Here is a 15659-nt window from a genome sequence, read left to right on the forward strand (position 1 = left end):
TGAAAAGCACAAAGGGGCCACTGGGTCCTCCTCTCTCCACCCCATCCCCCAAATTGGAGTGAGTTTTTCTGACAATACCTTATTTCTCTTCTTTCTTTTGTCCAAAACAAAAGGTACGACCCTCTGATTCAAAGCAAAAGGATCAAAGACCAAAATATAAAAATATTATTTAGCCTGCCATCAGCTCTGGGTTTCCTTCTTATCATTAGAAGTTGAAAAAATAAGGAAAATTTTCTGATCAGTACTCTTTAATTTGGCTCAAGTGACAATTTGGTTCTCTAACTTTAAAATGTGACAATCTGTTATTCGAACTATCAAAATGAGACAATCTAATACATGCTATTAATCAGTCATTAAGTGGCATATAAAAAGACATAAATGCTTTTCAAGTGTTATCTAATTTTCTTGATCAATCATTCACTAAAATTAGAATCAACGTCAACTTTTTTATCCCTGCACTGCAACAACACTTTTGTCTTTGTTCTCCTCTGAATATTCAATTATCTTTGGACCAAAATCAAAGCAATTTCTGAAAGAAAAGTTTTCCTTTAACTACTGTTATGGAAAATCGATTTGGGTAGCCATATCGTTGGTGCACCAAAGTACTGCCATGCCAACTTCACCAATTACTTCACCGAGAAGTTCTGGTCCGACCCATTTTCTTTCAAACGTTTCAAGGCTGGGATCCCTGTAATTTCAATACTGGCATGATTGTTATCGATGTATGGAAATTGAATGAAGAAAAATATACAAAGAAACTAGAGTCGTAGATGAGAATACAGAAGCGACACCGTATATCGGAGATGTGAGAGGGGTCGAACACAGATGGAAGTATGGAACCAGCACGGGCTTGGTGGGAATAATCTGAAGGCCTCTGCAGGGATCTACATCTTAGACCAGTGAATCTACTGCACTGGAGTGGAAAGAGGAAGCCATGGCTGCGATTGGACTCGAAGCGGCTTTGTCCATTGGATAGCTTGTGGGCACCGTATGATTTGTTTCCGCACGAGCCACTATTTTCAAACAACTAATCAATCACTATAAAGAGTGAAGCATTATTGTCAACATTCGTTATTCATGGTTATTCATGAACTAGTTCAGGAATAGCCCACTATGCTGCAATCCCATCATCCTGGATCAAAATAGGAAAAAAAAAGGAACAACTTTACCTTGCAAAGAATTGTAACTTCTATGAATAAGAATCAACAATGCTTCGTCAGAGAGAAAATACAACAATAACAGAAAAGGGTTTTAGTGATTGTGATAGAGAGTTTGGGCTCTGTTTCATTTTCTTCCAATAGTGTGTTTTATTTCCAAGTATAATTTTGACATTTTCAAAAGTTTTAAATGGCATATGAAGTCATGTGATATACATAACTGATGGTCCATTAACGATAGGCACTAGATTGTCGTGCTTCAAAAGTTCGGATACTAGATTGTTGCATTTTAAAGTTTAGGAACCAAATTATCATTCAAGCTAAAGTACAAGGTCCTGATCGGAAATTTTCCCAATAAATAAATCTAGTACACCAACTATTTGGTTTAATGATGTGAGGTCTGGCGTGCACAACACATTGGATTAAGGGGTCATTGCAAATTTGCCAGATAGATCCTACGCCAGAGAGACATCGGAGAAAAGTGCTGTGCTGCCGGAGAGTTAGAGCTTTTGAACAAGGATTTCAAACTCTGAACCTAAAGTGTTTTACATTTCGGACTTTCAGACTCGAGGTTTTGATTCATTAGTCAAACAAGGGTTTCGGATTTCTTATATATCGAATTAAAGGATATTTTAACTAGGGATGCGTTTAAATGCAGTGTAAATGTAAAAGTACAACAATGAAGTTGTACATCAATCGGTTTAAAGTTATGATCGTCGTAACTTAAAAGTGTGATTATGGATGTAAATATTTATATCGTTTTTATTAAAGTTGTATTTACATTGATTATCGGTGTAAATATTTACCTCATTTTTATTAAAGTTGTATTTACATTGATTATCGATGTAAATATTTACATTGTTTTTATCAAAGTTGTATTTACATGATATTTTACATCGATTTTGTATATTTAACTACACTTCATCCAAACGCTGACAAATATGAACCAAAGTGTTTAAATACATCATTTTGTATTTACACTGAAAAATATGTAGACTTAGGTTCAAATCAAACCCATAAGGAAATGGATAAATTTATTATGGACTACTCCAACTCAATATATTATATTGAACCATTGAAACCAATTTGATTAGTTTCGATTCGGATTGTATCCAATCCAAAATCGGTTCATTGACAACCCTACCATCTAGCATTGTAACTCTAGAAATTAGGGCTGCAAGTCGGGCCGAGTTAGGTCGGGCTGAGGCCAACCCTAGTCCAACCCTAAGTTCTAAACCTTAACCCTAACCCTAACCCAACCCGACCTATCCAACCATAACCCTAACCCAAACTAAATTCCTTTAACCCTAACCCAATCCAACCCATCCCAAAGTCAACTTCGGATTGGTCCGGGTTCAGGTTGGCCCCAGCCCAACCTTCTTCCCATCCCTTAAAATTTGTAGAACTTCTTAATCTTAGATCTTAACTCAACTTTCATTACATATATTAATCCTATGTTTTATTAGTAATTGTTTGTTGATGTTTTTATTGGTTTTTTAAGAACAAAATTTAGAAAAAAAAAGTGTTTGAAATGACTATAGTTTATTATCGTGACTTATAATAGATCTTTTATGGGTAACAAGCTATGTGTGGCAAACAACAGAGAGTAGATAAAGAATAAAATGTTCAGAAAACATAAAACATGTTATCAAGGTTTTAGTATTTCCAAATAGAATTAAGTGAAGTGATTATCTTAAATGAAAAAAACGATAGTTTGTGGTAGTGGCTATACAACTATCATGCATCTCAACAAATCAATGTGTATGATCATATATATAAAATTAAATGGTCTCAGGCCGGTCCGGGCTAAGATTCCAGGCCTAATTATTGTATTTCAGTTACAAAATTAAAAAATTGTACTTCTTTCACTTATTGTCATGGAGACTATAGTAACCTATAAGAAACTTTAAACTTAATATCAAGATGAAAGCTTCTAAAATAAAAGAAATTAAATAATTATACCTTGTAATTTATAAGTTTCAATTGGTCATTAGTATGCTAAAAATGATAATTTTAAAAAACCAATTCTTCTATCAACAAAAATCAACTTAGAACCTACAATATCTATAAAAAAATAACCATCCATTGTCATATAATATCCACAAAACATCAATTATCAAATCTCCTATGAATCTGTATTAATCTCTATTTAATATACAAAATATCAATTATCAAATATTTTAAATAATATATATATATATTATTTATAATATCTAGGCTGGGCCTAAACCTGGCCCTAAATTTTATGGGCCTGGGCCTGAGCCTTAACAAAAATAGTGGGCCCAAGCCCGAATTTTTCGGGCCGGGCTTGGCAAGGCCGATTTGAAACTCATATCTTTTTGTAAAAAAGACCCCACATACCTTCTTTAACCAGCATTGGCTAATTGAGTAATGACCGTTAATGATATTTATTCCACTATGATACGGATGAACTTATAATCAATCAACGAGTATCATGAAAGTGATAATCAATCACGTGGTATTTATCAAAATTTAAGACGAGTATCATGAAAGTGATAATCAATCACGTGGTATTTATCAAAATTGAAGGAGATTTTGATTGATGAAAGCTCTTGTGGTATCATTACTTTTTCAGCGTCTTTATCTTTGTACAAATCCTCGTAAAGGTTTCATATGAGTTTTGTGTAGTATAATTTATTTAGACACCCTTTATAGTTTCATGTGTTTACCAAAATCCATTCAAAGCTTTCGTCACAAAATTCATTCATAGTTAATTGACATATCACAAAATGTTAGGATTTTTGCTTGGGAATGGCCACCTGAACTCTTTAAAAAAGTAAAAAATTAAACGTGAAAGGTCAAGGGCCCAGGGTTTTTTAAATCCAAAATTATCCTTGGCAACTCTTTATCAACCGTCTATAAACAAAAACCTGGGTGCAAATTCAATTTTTTACCTTTGATTAATTCGGTCAACCAAACAGATATTACAGTTAAAAATATCAATTCCTACTCTAAGAAAAACGGTGATATATAAAACTATTGGGGATGTCCTAATAATGTCCAAATTATAGGATAGGTTTTAATAAAAGACTGAAACTAAAGGGTGATAAATAATCTATAAACATATAAAAACCCTTAAAATAAAATTAACGTGAACCACATGCACTTCATGGCAGATAAAAGATTGATGCCACAGCCAATAAAACAGCTATTAAATTCAGTTTGATTCGTTTAGTGCCACAGCCAATAAAACAGATTACATGCCGGATAGACCGTGCTGCTCTATTTGGTTTGGTTGGTAACAGATTTAGCCATCAAAAGCTAATGCATCAAAAAGACACATGGACAAATCCAGTAGCCAAACTAGTTTCAGACTGCTCAGATCTTAATACAAAAAAAACTCCATACTCTTTTGATTATGAGAACTACCATAAAATCTTTCCATGAAGACCTGTCAAATAACCCCTTAATCTAATACTGCACATCTCACCATGAAACTGAGACTCGTAATAAAAGTGGGACCCATTATATATGAGATGTGTGGTGTGAGATCATGTTGATAGTTGGAATGCATTTTGTTGGCAGGTGCAGGTGATCCGAATTCAAATTCAGCTAATTGTCTTTTCCAGGCCAGCACCTTGATTGGGGGAATCAAACAGCCAGCCATGGATTGATTTCTTCAATAGACGATCTTTCATGTGTGCATGTGAATTGTATGGTCAAAATGAGCGATGACAATTTGAGACAAGTAATAATTTACACAAGCAACTGGAAATCAAAGACCACACGCAACAGGAAAATTAACTTGTTCAAAAAACGCTACAGGAAAACAAAATAAGAAACTTGTTATAGGCCATGAAATAGGACCACCCAATGTGGGATATAATATGGATGATTAATAACTAATTCATCGAAGTGACTAAAGCAACTGGTAATAATGAAGATTGTATTTACAGAGGAAATCCTAAGCAGATTGGCAATAATTCATTGGCATGCAATAAGGAAATATAACTTTATGTACAATGTCATCATCCAAATACCCATCAATTTAATTAATCGATCATCCATCCGCTTGCAATACAAGACTAAGACGGAAGGAGGATTTGTAATATAAATCATCTAGGATTGATTCTAGGGGGAGGGGGTCAATAATAAATACAGCCATGCTTAATCAAGTTAGGCATATTCTTCATTGCACCTTTCTTGCTCTCCTTGCTGCATGGCACAAAAGAACCCAGGATTCTCAAGCATTGTTGCTCTTTCTGCGGCCAGCACTTCCATAGGCCCAGAAGGGTTTGGCAGCACTACGTTTCAATGCCTTAACTCCCAATGGGTTGTCCTTACTCTGTTGTAATGGAAAAAGAGAAAAGAAAATTGCCATTAGGTACAAAGATGAAAAAGAAAAAAAATTAAGAAAATTTGGTATGTTGCTATACAATCAAAAGAGAACACAATGGTGAAAAGTGAAAACAGGTTTATGTGATTAATACCATGAGGCATGTCCCTGCATCGACGTTGCAGACAGGATAGTCCTGGGGGCAGCAGCTGTAGTGGTCTTCGCAGCAAGTAGCAGACTCAAGTGGGCAGCATCCCCATTCAAAGCAGTACTTGCCAAATTCGAAGAGACAGCAGCAGGTGTTACTCTCGGGACACGAGTAGTAACCATCACAGACTGTGGGGGGCTTCACTGGAGACGGGGGAGAAGGCCCAGGGTTTGGAGGGTTCTGCCCCTGCTTGATGGGATAAGAGGCCTGCATTGCAATTCCGCACTTGCCAGTTAAACCACTAGCCAAGTTACGCTCCATCCTGATGTACCCTTCCTCACCCCAGCTGCCACCCCACGAGTTCTTCACAATCCAGTAGTCTACACCATTTTCCGAGCCATATCCAACAGCAGTCACACCGTGGTCCAATGCTGTCCCACACCGTCCTGTGAATATACCCTGAAGAAATGAATGAAACCACAGTGTCACACTCGGTTCTTACCATGGAGCCATGGACTTACAGGCATTCAGATGTTCTGCATAACTCTAAAATAGAACCTATATATACATAAAAAAGGCTGAAGACCTCCATAATCGAAGTCATCCATTCTATAAAAATTAAAACTACAAGGAAATGAACCTATCCATAAGTGCCCACAAGGATGATATTATCCTTTTGGGGAAAAAAAAAACGTTTTTTTCCTACACTTGTCTGAACCCAATTAACAACTGAAATTGAAACCAAAGAACAGTTGGAATGTTCAAAACCATCAAGTAGATCAACCAATTACACAGTGCCAAGTCAATTAATATGCATCCATTTTTATTTTAAATACCAACTAAATTAACTCTGGGTTATCGTTAAATAATTCTAAGATAGAAGGAAAGAAGAGAGAGAAAGGGTAATTAACTTACGGATTGGTAGAGCTGGAAGGCCCTGCCACCGGCTTCAATGGCAACGCTGACGGGTTGATTTGCCACCGCCTTTTTCAAGGCATTCTCGTCGTTCTCCGGAACATCTTCGTATGAATCAATTGTAACGACATGAGCATTTTTCTGCAAATAATTAATTAATTGGTTAATTAGAATACCGAACTAACCAATTTGAAACAAAGGGAAAAGAGAAAGAGACAGACAGACTAACCCGATAGGTGTCGCATCGGCCGTCGCGAGCTTTATATGGATAATCGTCTTCTGTGTCGATGCCGCCGTTGCTGATGATGAACTCAAAGGCGTAATCCATGAGACCCCCGTTGCATCCCTGGTTATATGATGTGTCACAGTCTACCAATTCCTGCTCCGACAGCGAGATCAGATCACCCGTAACAATCTTGTTTATCCCCTCCACCGCAGCAATCGTCGAGAAAGCCCAGCAGCTCCCTTCATTATTTTCATTAAATCTTAATTAATTAGCTAATTACAAAGTAACAATACATCTGCAATCCCTGACTCAGTGACTTGTGAGCCAAAAGAAGACATAATTCAAGATGGATGCATAGTCGGCCGGTCTGCCGGCCGTCCGGCCAACGAGGCCGACCAATAGTTGCCAGGTCCGATCAAAGGGCAGACCTGGAATGAAATAGAACATGGCCCACCACCCGTTGGCCACTGTAACCTCTACCATTGAAGAAGATACAGTGAACCCATACCCAATCCCTACCAAAGAGGAATCGAACGAAGAATCCGTTATCTGTCAACAAGATTCCATCATCCAAAGGCCGAATCCGACTTTACCGGTTTAGTCCCCATGGATCCGCAATTATCCCACCCCACTAAACCAATTAATCAATCAAAACCAGATAACGATTCTTCACGGTGGTATTACCGTAACTTAAGATCAGCCATTAATCTTTACTTTCTGACCAAGGAAACAGATGAGATACTACTATACACGACTCTTGATAAAGTGATCGAATAAAAATGAAACAGATAAATTAATTAATTAAAAAAAACAAAGACTTACCGCAACTGCCTTGGTCTTTGACGGCAACGACAGCCCCCTTATCTCTCCAATCGACGGAGTCCGGCAAAGCGTCACCGGCCTGGAAAGCGTATCGGTTACTCTTTGGTCTCGAAGCCCTCCTGTTGGGGTTGAGCTTCGTACCCAAATACATAGCCCGGTATTCATCGTTGGTAAGATCGGCAAATCGGTTCAAACCCACCTTGTAGGTGCGGTTTCCGGAGTTGTGCTCGTCGATAAATCTCAGATTGTCCTTAAAAATCTCGAATCTCCTCTCCTTCTCCCCCAAAGCGTTGTACGCTTTACCGTGCGTCACGAGCCAGGACTCGTAAAGACCCCTCACCTCCTGATCACTCCTCCAACCCGTTTTCATTCCGTGCTCCTCGTCGTACTTTACGATCGACATGTCCGTCGCCAAAGAAACGGCGAAGAAAAGATACAAGAGGGCAGCCACGGCCACCATCATCGAAGAAAAGGAAAACTTGGTGGAATCCATCACCTCAGTAAACACGGAAGAGATCAGAAACCGATCCTCGATGAGTTCCTCCGGAGGAGAGAACGGGGGGGGCTTATATAAGGAGATGGGAAGGACAGGGGATTTAAGTTTAATTGAAAAAAAAAATAGAGGAGATATTATTATCTGTCTTAGACTAAAATTAATTTTTCAGGGAAAAAAAAGGGAAATTACAGTTCATACAGATAGTAGTAGTCGTAGAAGTAGAAGAATGTGGACTAGATTCGATGGACTGGGAAAAGGAAAAGAAGAGGGCAGACGGCAGACGGCAGACGTAACCCTAAGAAATCGGAACGGTGAAAAAAAAAAATCGTTTCCTTCTTCGTTTCTGTAACCATGGTTAATTTTTGCCAAACCACAAGGGTTACTGCGAATGTCTACTGTAGTCTACTCTCCCTATTCCCTAATCCAATGGCATACGAAGGAGGTTTTGCCACGTTAAACTAGGTTTGGCAAATCACCTGTTGACGCGTTGCACGTCTTTATTGGACAGTGGGACTTCTCTTTTGATCTTTCCATGTGCACCAATTTTTTATTCCTCCCCCCTCTCCCCTTTCAGCTATCAATGACTTTTCTAGTTTTCTTCTCCCCGTCAATAATAAAGTTTCTTTTTCTTTTTTCCATTTCGATACAGCCTCCATACAGGGATTCCAATTTTCCAATTCAACATTACATAATCGTATACATTTTCTTAACATCACATCGGCACGCCGCACAGTACATCCCAACCATGTATAGAGATGTTCCCAATTCATGCTAAGATGTGCATGTGTGGTGCCTCATAAAATCCTAATGTGATGATCTCCATTCAATTAAGGGTGAAGAAGAGGAGTTTAGATCTGCTACCAATCGGGTGCTCCTAACCAGCCATTGTAGCGGCACATTGAAAACATCTTCCCAAGAGCTATGAAATAACATGGGAGATTGTTGGGACAGTTTTGATAACATTTTGTTGATAGCATATTCCTACCAAAAAAGAGACCCACCAAGACATTCATAACTTTTTAAAATTGGGTTCGACTATGATATGGAAAGACATTATATTGAAAGTTTTCTGACCAATTAACTAGTATCATAAGTGTGGCAGCCAACTATGTATTATTTATCAAAATTCATGGATGGGTTTTGATTGGTCAAAATTCTTTTAATACTATGTCCTCCTCGTATCGTAGATTTTCCCTTTAAAATTGGACTAGGCCCTCTTAAACAAAAAAAAAAAAAAAAACTAATAAAGATAGAAGGCATCATACCAAAGAAACTTTTAACCAATCAACCCATATTATAAAAGTGGCAACTTTTTCTTCTCCATCATGGGGGTACACAATGGGGGATCCCCCAACCATGGTGTAGGGATATCATCTCAACAACAACAAAAGAAAGGAGAAGTTTTCGCCACTTGGGCGACTAGATGCACTGACAAAGTTTGATCCCTAGGTCTAAATTGAAAATATACATAACCAAAATAATTAAGCAGATTTGAGATTTTGTCAAGATAATGCTTCAGTTTCTAGACAAAAAATTCCAAAAATCTTGCAATTGCATCCACAAGCGCTTTTGCAACCGAGGAAATGGTGAGATTGGTCCACCCATGTTGCTTGGCAAAAAGAAGGCTTTGAAGAACCGCTATATGTTCAGCTAGGGGTGGATTCGAGCCGAGCCGGGCCGAATATTTGAGTATTCGAGCTCGGTTTGGTAGAAAAATGCAAGGCTCGAGCTCGTGCTCAAGCTCGATTCGAATAAGAAAAGGAAGCTCGAGTTTGGTTCGATTATAGGATTTATGTGTTCAATCTCAATTCGCCTCAAGCTCGATAATGAACTAAGCTTATTCGAGCTCGAACTCGAGCTTTCTGGTGACTAGTGAGCCTATTTGGACACAGCTTCCTCGGACGTCAGTAGTTGGGCGTCGATAATGAACCGAGCTTCATCAGACGTCGAAAGTCAGGCATCAACTTTGAATGTGAGAGAGCTTGAGAGTTGACATGGACCAAATCTCTGAGAGAGTGAGACTGGCAGAGTTGATCGAAGAAGTGAAGAACGAAGAGGAAGATGAAGGGTTTGATCCTCGTCGGGCGTCGACTGTGAATGTGAGAGCTTGGGACCGAATCTCTGAGAGTGAGACAAGGAGAGTTGATCGAAGAAGTGAAGAACGAAGAGGAAGACAAAGGGTTTAATCATGTTAGACGTCGACTGTGAATGTGAGAGAGCTTGAGAGTTGAGATGGACCAAATCTTTGAGATGGACAAAATCTCTGAGAGATTGAGACTGGAAGAGTTGATCGAAGAATTGAAGAACGAAGAGGAAGATGAAGGGTTTAATCCTCGCCTGATGTTGATAGTCGGGCGTCGAGTCGTCAACTATGAATGTGAGAGAGCTTGAGAGTTGAGACGGACCGAATCTCTGAGAGACTGAGACTGGGAGTGGAGAGTTGATCGAAGAAGTGAAGAATGAAGGTCAAAGAGGAAGATGAAGAGTTTGATACTTTGAGTTTTTCCCTCTTTACTTTCTTTAGTATTCAGAGTAAAGATAGAATGTGAGGGGACCACCATTAAACAATGTCCCCTCCAATAACATTTATTCAAAAGGCATAATATATAAACATTATATATAGAGGCTCGGTCAGGCTCACGAGTCTAACGAGCCGAACTATAGAGTATTCGAGTTTGGCTCGATTAACAAGTGAGCTATATGTGGAGCTCGAATTCAGCTCGAAGCTTGAATTGGATCGAGCCAAGCTGAGCCAAGCTCGAATAGCTCATGAAACGCTTGGTTTGTGTCCACCCCTATGTCCAGCTTCCATGGGAATCAAAACATTAGAAACTTTGTCAACCATAACACATAGAAAAAATTTTAAGTCATTATCCAAAATAACTAGACCAAAAGAACCTTGATTATTCATGAGGGCTTCCCCGTCATAGATAATATTTAGGGAGCATGGGTCCATACAACATTGTTGTGATGTTGGAAAATTACCAAAGTGGAATGCAAGTTAGGAGATAAGGCATTTTCAAGGTCTTCGATGCCCTGGTTAATCTCCAGATTTAGCAGGATTTGCGGAAGGACCCAAGTGATGTTTTTTCTAGTCATTCTTGAAAACTAAGTTCTTCCTAGCTATCCAAATGAAATACTAGGACATAGCTAACCAATTGATAACTTGCTCCCTTGTTAATTTATCATTAAAAATATTAGCCAAGATGTTAAGGACATTAGAGAAAGAGAGAAGGCTCGAGGGAAGAAAGATAGACTATGGACTGGCAAAGAGAATAGCTCTAGCAAACAAGTAGTGAAGGAAGAGATGATGAGCATTTTCCTCTTGAATGAGACACATGGGGCATTCTGTTTGGACCGAAATTCCCCTTGTTGCTAGGTCAGCTTTGCAGGGAATTGAGTTCCTTAGGAGCCTCTAGAGGAAGATCTTGAATTTTGGGGGAATCTTAAGCTTCCAAACACATTTGAGCCACTTTGAGACTAATTTAGGGTTGGGAGTGCTGACACTTTCCTAGAGAAACTTCATAGCACTTCTTGGTTGTTGATGAGGGGTGATTTGGCCCTCCGCTGACTTGGCGACATGTGGCATCCGTCTTTTTCGCTTAACAACTCAACGCCACGTAGATAGACACGTATCTTGCCGAGTCAAGGAGGCGCACCCCAGAATCAGTTTAGGACACCCCATACACAGCTCGGGCACCTCAGTAGGGTGGCTAGCAACACCTCGTCTAGGGCCCACCTATGATACCTCGTCGTTACCGGTCCAAGGGACCTCAGTGTGAGGAGTGACCTCCATGAGGACTTGCTGACCTGTGGTACCTCGTCAGTACTAGTCAAAGTGACCTCGACATGGAGAGCAACCTCCCTCAAGAACTTGCCAACCTGACTGAGGTCCAGGTGCCGACCTATGAGACGTGTTCACTGACCTCCTCTGCAGGCGTCTCATCATTCTTGGGTCCTTCAGAAGTTAGCTCCCATACTGAATGTTTCGGATGAAGGCACAAAAGCCTAGTCTGCATGTGAAACTACCTCCGAGGACTTCAGACCAGTTAGCCACGTCTTCCCAGATATCTTGGATACAGCGCATGGAGCTCACACCAAACAATACAAAGGTCTTGTTTCCAACTTTAGAAGGTATGCACAATTTAGCTCTCCAGCTCTTTCGCTTTTTAACTCTCTCCAAAATCCCCAGTTCGCTGACTTAAGCATCGGATGCCCACCCTGAGTAAAGCATCCCATGCACTCTGATACTGTCTTTTTTGCAAATCAACCTGGCAAACTCGCTAGTGAGACATCCGAGTTGCCCTCCAGTAGGGAGCTACTAGATTGCACATCATCAATTGGTGCAGTCTATGGGAATTGCTATGTAAAAGCTAGGTCCTCAACTCTCATTTTAAAATTCGCACTCAACAGTAATCAGCCTGGATGAGCCTCTTCAACTCTATTCGTGAGGTCACCTCTACAGGTGGAGCCCACCCAGGTACCCTTCGCAGCTCTCGCGGGAGTCGAGGACTAATAGACTGTGAGGGTGACCTTAAGGGTCAAGCCTTTTAAGGCTTCCATGCGAATTGGCGACCTACAGATAGTAGAGCCACCCACGTAAGTTGAGCTCTCTGTGGCTATCGTAGGAATAGATGACCAACACCTCAGAGAGCTGATGCAATGTAGTTGTGGCATTGACTTGCCGTCCAATGCCAACAAGAACACACGTATTAACGGTGCTATCACAAGGGAGCATAATCTAAATGACCAGCCCAGGCAAGTTTCAAAGAAATGGTGCTTACAATGGTCCTAATTGAGTTTGGGTGCAGTTGATCCAATGCTAAACCATAGTGTCGAAGGATTTCATAGATAAATAGATGAAGAGGAAAGCGGAGCCCAGCAATGAGGCCTTCCTTGAAGACATTGACCTTGTTCTATATGTGGCTCCACGGATATTGCCCATCCTCGAGCCGGAAACAATTCAAGTTATTAGGGATCGGATCCATTATTTCCTCGTCGGATAGCTTAGAGGGCTCAAAACCTATTTAGATTGGTCTTGTTGAGAGGTCGAGGCCCCTTCATGGAAACCTCTTCGCTCTTGAACCGAGGTCCCCCACTCAGCTCGAGTGTTTGGGTATCACTCCCTCTCCGACCTACTAGACATAACTAAGATGAAACTGAGACTTATCGATGAGAAGAAGAAAAAGATGAGTACCGGAAACCGCCACAATTGAGCTAGAGGTCGTCAAAATCGTCACCAATCTTTTCTTCAGCGTAAGTCCAAAATCAGAAAGTGACATGGGGCCCTTGAGGGGTCCCCCTAATTTATAGACAGAAACGTGGACTACCGACGATCCAGATTTGCCTAATCCAACGGTCCAAGAAGAAGCCCGCGTTTGAAATTTTGAAGGGCACACAAGCCATAATTTAAAGGGAGAATGACGGTTCAGCCCAGGGTCAGAATTTGTAGGCCCAAAGTATTGTTGGGGTAGGTGCCAGCTCAGAATTGATGCCAATTCACAGGCAGGCATTGGTCAACGTTTATAGCTCTGCAATGGAAATCAGAAATATGCATTGGGAATGTCCATACTTTTTCGTAATTTAAATTTTGAAACCATGCCCATTTTCGAATTTCAAATTTCGAAAGGCCGCACCCGCTTGAAATTTTGAAGGACGCGTACGCCATTTTGAAAGCGCACCCTATTTCAAATTTTGAAGAGCGACGCAAAATTCCGTGCGCACCTTCATAACAAAAAAATAGCTTGGTAGGTTAGCCAACTAGAGGGATTGAATCAACCGACATCCGTGCGCACCTTCACAGAACTGGCCTCGACTTGGGTGTGGGGACAATTGATGTGGGGTGATTTGGCCCTCCACTGACCTGGTGACACATGGCATCAGTCTTCACCTTTTGACACCTCAGCGCCATGCGGATAGACATGTATCTCGATAAGTCAAGGAGATGCACCCTGGAATCAGTCCAGGACACCTAATACACAGCTCAAGCACCTCGGCAAGGCGGCTAGCAGCACCTCGTCCAGGGCTAACCTGTGGGAGCTCGTCGTTACCAGTCCAAGGGACCTTGGCATGAGAAGCGACCTCCACGAGGGCTTGCTGACCTGTGATACCTTGTTAGTATCAGTTGAAGTGACCTCGGCGTGGGTAGCGACCTCCTTCAAGAACTTGCCGACTTGACTGAGGTCCAGGTGGTGACCTACAAGATGTGCTTTTCAACCTCCTCTACGGGCGTCCCATCATTCTCGGGTCCTCTAGAATTCAACTCCCATACTGAATGTTCCAAAGGCACAAAAGCCTAGTTTGCATGCGAAACTACCTCCGAGGACTTCAGACTGATCAGCCACATCTTCTCGGAGATCTCAGACGCGGTGCGTGGAGCTCACACCAAACAATACCTATATAAAGGTCACATTTCCAACTTCAGAAGGTATGCACAATTTAACTCTCGCAGATTTCTAGCTCTTTCACTTTTTAGCTCTCTCCAAAATCTCCAGTTTGCTGACTTAAGAATCGGAGTGCCCACCTTGGGTAGAGCAGCCCTGGCACTCTGATACTATCATTTTTACATATTGACTAGGCGAACTCGCCAACTCGACATCTAGGCTGCCCTCCAGTAGGGAGCTATCCGATTGTGCATCATCAATTGTAAAGTGTCCATTCAATCCCAAGTCTCCACTACAACCAATCAAAACCTTACCAACCAACTATTTGGTACCTTGCTATCATATAAGTGGTAATTAATCAAGATTTCAAGCTTTGTATTTTTTATTCCTAGGGGAGATATTTCGAATGTGCAATTGCAAGGGGCTGTGAGGACAGTGTGAATACGATTTTGTGAGAATGAAATCCAATTTCATTAATCAAGTGGTATTTATCAAGTAGGTTTTTGGCTTCAATGTTGGGAACATCGCACCTTTTTCTGAGAAAAATGGTGCTTGGCATGTGGAGTTGTAATCACCGTTTTCTCAGAAAACTGTGCTTATTTTTTGTTTGGAATTAGTGTTGCCACATAGGCATTTTTTGAGAAAACAACATTGGTTTTGTTTGATACCAGTGTTGGTAACAACATTTTCAATATTGATCTTATTATACAATGTCCAAAATGAGGTCATGCCATTGCATTATTGGCAACAATGCATCATTTTCCCAAAAAACATCAAATTTGACATTGCTTCAGACCACACTTTCTCGATTTCTAAGGTGTGGTCTGAAGCAACGTTTTTTATGAGAAAACGGTACCAAACAAAAGGGTGTTGCTTCCAACACCGTTTTCTCTAACATAGCACCTATATGGCACCATTTTCTCATAAAAACGGCACCCATGCCAAACACTGACAAAATTAATTGATTGGGGCGGGGGAGGGATTGGTCAAATCCCTGTATACATCATACTTATGATTACATAATATTGTACACATTTTGTATGGTAAGTGTTCTAATTTATGTATACAATTGTGTTTATACAAGAGTATAAGGAAAGAGAGGATGATAATAAGGAATAAAATATCGCTATAATATGTTATTAATGTCCATATAAGCATATAATACGTATAATTGCATGGATAAAGCAATATGTATTTATGCATAAATTTGATTAT

General features: G+C 40.3%; 1 protein-coding gene and 1 pseudogene across 2 annotated transcripts; one reads left to right on the forward strand and one right to left on the reverse strand.

Annotated features, from left to right (window-relative positions):
- The first annotated feature begins 561 nt into the window (after positions 1 to 561).
- LOC148791225 (putative galacturonosyltransferase-like 3 pseudogene) lies at positions 562 to 5464 on the forward strand (annotated as a pseudogene). Its single transcript, XR_016076194.1, has one exon. The product of XR_016076194.1 is annotated as a putative galacturonosyltransferase-like 3 pseudogene (transcript).
- LOC104607025 (cysteine proteinase mucunain-like) lies at positions 5068 to 8351 on the reverse strand. Its single transcript, XM_010272517.3, has 5 exons — positions 7566 to 8351; positions 6747 to 6982; positions 6518 to 6658; positions 5609 to 6061; positions 5068 to 5463 (listed from the first exon to the last, which is right to left on the reverse strand). The coding sequence occupies exons 1-5, from the start codon at positions 8056 to 8058 to the stop codon at positions 5362 to 5364; spliced, it is 1425 nt and encodes a 474-aa protein (XP_010270819.1). The 5' UTR covers positions 8059 to 8351; the 3' UTR covers positions 5068 to 5361.
- Positions 8352 to 15659: the final 7308 nt, after the last annotated feature.

This window comes from Nelumbo nucifera, chromosome 5, assembly GCF_055504915.1.
Source record: "Nelumbo nucifera cultivar China Antique chromosome 5, China Antique-T2T, whole genome shotgun sequence".
Lineage (NCBI taxonomy): Eukaryota > Viridiplantae > Streptophyta > Magnoliopsida > Proteales > Nelumbonaceae > Nelumbo > Nelumbo nucifera.

Excerpts from the sequence above, each read along its gene's own strand:
- LOC104607025 (XM_010272517.3), bottom strand. The coding sequence starts at position 8,058 with ATGGATTCCACCAAGTTTTCCTTTTCTTCGATGATGGTGGCCGTGGCT. Across the intron at positions 6,659-6,746 it reads GCCGATGCGACACCTATCGG|AAAAATGCTCATGTCGTTAC; the intron begins GTTAGTCTGTCT and ends AATTATTTGCAG. Across the intron at positions 5,464-5,608 it reads ATGCAGGGACATGCCTCATG|AGTAAGGACAACCCATTGGG; the intron begins GTATTAATCACA and ends CCATTACAACAG.